We start from the raw sequence: 3,081 nt of genomic DNA, 5'->3' as shown, positions 1-3,081 counted from the left end.
ATATGATACTACTACCTACATTTTCTAATTCAAATGATTCTCTAATGATCCGGAAGATAATCAGATGGATGACAGATAGCGAATTCGAGATTGAAATTCAGTAAGTTGTCTGATGTTAATTCATGCAATGAGAGTGCAATATTTCGTGCCATAATCATGACTAATTCTCTAGTTCATGGAGAGAATCTCAAAGAAGATAGGGATATCTTTAAATAAGGCTGCGTTTGGATGCACAATCCAATCGAATTGTAAACTATCAGTCTAAACAAGAAAAAAGAGACTTAAGCTAATGACATTTCCTTGTTTTCATTAAGATTACAGTTACATACATTCGATTCCAACTTGAAAGTAATGTAATTGCAATTTGGAGTGTAGTCCCTTCTTATGAATGCTACACTCAGGTAAAGGTATATAGGGAAAGATTCAAATGCGAAAAATCTTTCCACGTGACAGAAGAAGAGTCCTTCTTGGATAGGTCTTCTTTGAATACATCCATGGATATCCCCACAAATTTCACATTAGCTTACTAATTATTGCAATTCTGTGAAATAGAGCATCCAAACGCCCTCGTTTGAAGTGGTATACAGATGTAGTTCAAATGACATGGAATTAAAAATAAAAAAAACAAAAAAAAAACCAATGACACGAAATAAAAATATAACATTGGTATTTCTTAAAATCAGTACTCAAACAAACAAACATGATCATTATAAACAAAAATCACTAAAATACACATATCAAGGTATAGAAACCTTCCTTTTTTTCACACAACAGCTATATATAATTCAACACGATAATAAAAGAAAAACATAGTGTTTTTTGGTATGCGAATGCATCATCATATAATGCATCATCATATAACAAGAAAAGGAGAAGAATAAGAACAACACCTTTTCTAGCAAATCCAAACAAGCCCATGTAACCCTAATCAAAGAAACTCCTTGAGACTCATGGACGTGTCTTGAGGTTCCGGCCCTAGTCGGAGCTCGAGGTCCAACTGCTCGCCACTGCTAGAACCATGACTCGACTGTGTCAGTATCTCATCATGCGTGCCGTAGCCCACTGATCGACGGCCATCATCGACAGCTGGTGTATCGACGAATAACGGAAGCTGTCGAGGGCCCACTTCATGTGTTCCATCCATGGATGCAATTTCTTCTCTTGGGAGAGGCCATGACCACTTGATATCTGTAGACTCCGATCGTAACGTAGGAACCGTTGGATAGGAGGGAATTTTCTTGGTGGTCAGATCGAAAGGAAGTTGATTGTCTTTGGATGGCTGTTTGGACCTTGATCGATCTCTTCGATGGATGTTCATGTGGCCGCCGAGTGCCTGGGCATTAGAGAAGCCTTTCTTGCAGAAGGTGCAGTCGTAGGTCCGAACATGGCTCGAACCACGATCGTCTGTGGTGCAACCCACATGTTCCGGATTATCCAACCTGGGAGGATCGGTCTCCATCTGCAACAACGATTGCATGAGAGAGAGAGAGAGAGAGAGAGAGAGAGAGAAGGAGAGAGAGATGGCTTGTTTTACAGGGGTAAACTGAGAAAATACACGGTTAGTCCATATAAAAAGACCCGGGAAAGAAGTGCTTAGCTAGTCGCGCACGTGTGTACCATAAAGGTCATGTACATGCCACACGTGCCAACATGGCACATAGGTGTGAGATCCAATCCATCCATCAGGTTGGTTCAAAACTGCACATCCTTCCACAAAAGTATATATAGTAGACTTAGTATGTGGACCCCAATGTGGGAAACAGATGGATGGGTTAGAAAACCTCAGACATTATTTCATAGCCGTCCGTTTGTTCCGCTAACTGTGCAATATCTGACAAGTGGAACAATCTGATTCTAGGACTACGGAATCAATTGATTTTTTTTTTCATTTGATGGATTAGATTTGATCTTGGACCTAACGTGCCATGAACTCACACGTGTGGAGTGTACATGAGTTTTATTGCCGACGCGTGTGCGCTTAGCAAAGCTCCGGAGGAGAACTGTCTGGCAATGTGCTGTTGTCTGTTAAATGACCAAGGTACCCTTTGACTAGTGAAGAATTGTATGATACTCGACCCGTGGCAATGCTCAGCTTACGCGGGTTTTTAATTGTTTCAGGTGGGCCCCATGTTATAATAATCCAAACCACTGATCTGTTGTTTCGCACTGTCGATTAAGATTAAAAGCTTTCAGTGAGAAGATATTAGGATTTTTTCGTTCAGTTGAACGTGGACCGTTGTTGTCTCTTTTCATGACCGTCTTTAGGAAGGCCGTGAATCGGAAGGTTAAGATCATCATATCAAGTGTTTTAATTTTTTGGTATTTGTCAATTTTCTATGGGAAGAAATAGATCATGGTCTGGATCACCGAAAAGTAGGCCCACTGGTCAGGATTGAAAACACGTGTACCGTGCAAAGATACAGATTTCGTACAATGTAATTTCTCTGGTCCGAGAAGGGGCACCTAAAGTCTAGCCTGTAATTTGATACATGAGGTCGTTTCCGGTCAAACGAGATGGGTCAATCGCAGGTCGCCTCGGTCCACGTGGCCACACAGTCGATGATCTTTGTGTTCTTTCTCCCGGGCCCCATCATGGATTGGGCACCGAAAAGAAAAGGAGAAAAGATCACATGCGTTGGGACAGACGGCAATTACCATACATTCGAGCTTGGTGGGGCCCATCCGTGTTGTGTATATGGAATCCAGATCGTGCATCTGGTATGTGTGCTCATATTCACCGTACATCCCCAGAATCATTCCGATCCAAAAATCAGGTGGGCAGAAACGAAATCACGCGTAAAACCTATACATCCACGTGGTGTGCCCACTTGAGTTTTAGAATGGCCTGATTTCTTTTTTTCGCTTGATCCTGGTGGGACGCACCTGATGAATGGTCTGGATGTTATATACACAACATGGTGGACCCCACATTCCATCTGGAAAGTTCTATGGTTGGCATCCTCCTCCCCAATGTTCCCTTTGGTGTGGCCCTACTAAGGTATGGATCAAGATGGGTTTTGAGAGGGGCGTCTAATGGACGGATTGGATGGCACCCAAACATCACGGTGGACCACCCTACAC

At 42.3% G+C, this 3,081-nt stretch overlaps 1 protein-coding gene across 1 annotated transcript; it reads right to left on the bottom strand.

The window, feature by feature from the left end:
• Positions 1 to 898: 898 nt before the first annotated feature.
• On the bottom strand, positions 899 to 1,464 carry LOC131253859 (transcriptional regulator TAC1-like). Its single transcript, XM_058254989.1, has one exon. The coding sequence runs from the start codon at positions 1,457 to 1,459 to the stop codon at positions 929 to 931; it is 531 nt and encodes a 176-aa protein (XP_058110972.1). The 5' UTR covers positions 1,460 to 1,464; the 3' UTR covers positions 899 to 928.
• Between the last annotated feature and the right edge of the window lie 1,617 nt (positions 1,465 to 3,081).

The sequence above is a fragment of the Magnolia sinica genome, chromosome 8 (assembly GCF_029962835.1).
Source record: "Magnolia sinica isolate HGM2019 chromosome 8, MsV1, whole genome shotgun sequence".
Lineage (NCBI taxonomy): Eukaryota > Viridiplantae > Streptophyta > Magnoliopsida > Magnoliales > Magnoliaceae > Magnolia > Magnolia sinica.
This window is presented reverse-complemented; position numbering and strand designations above follow the sequence as displayed.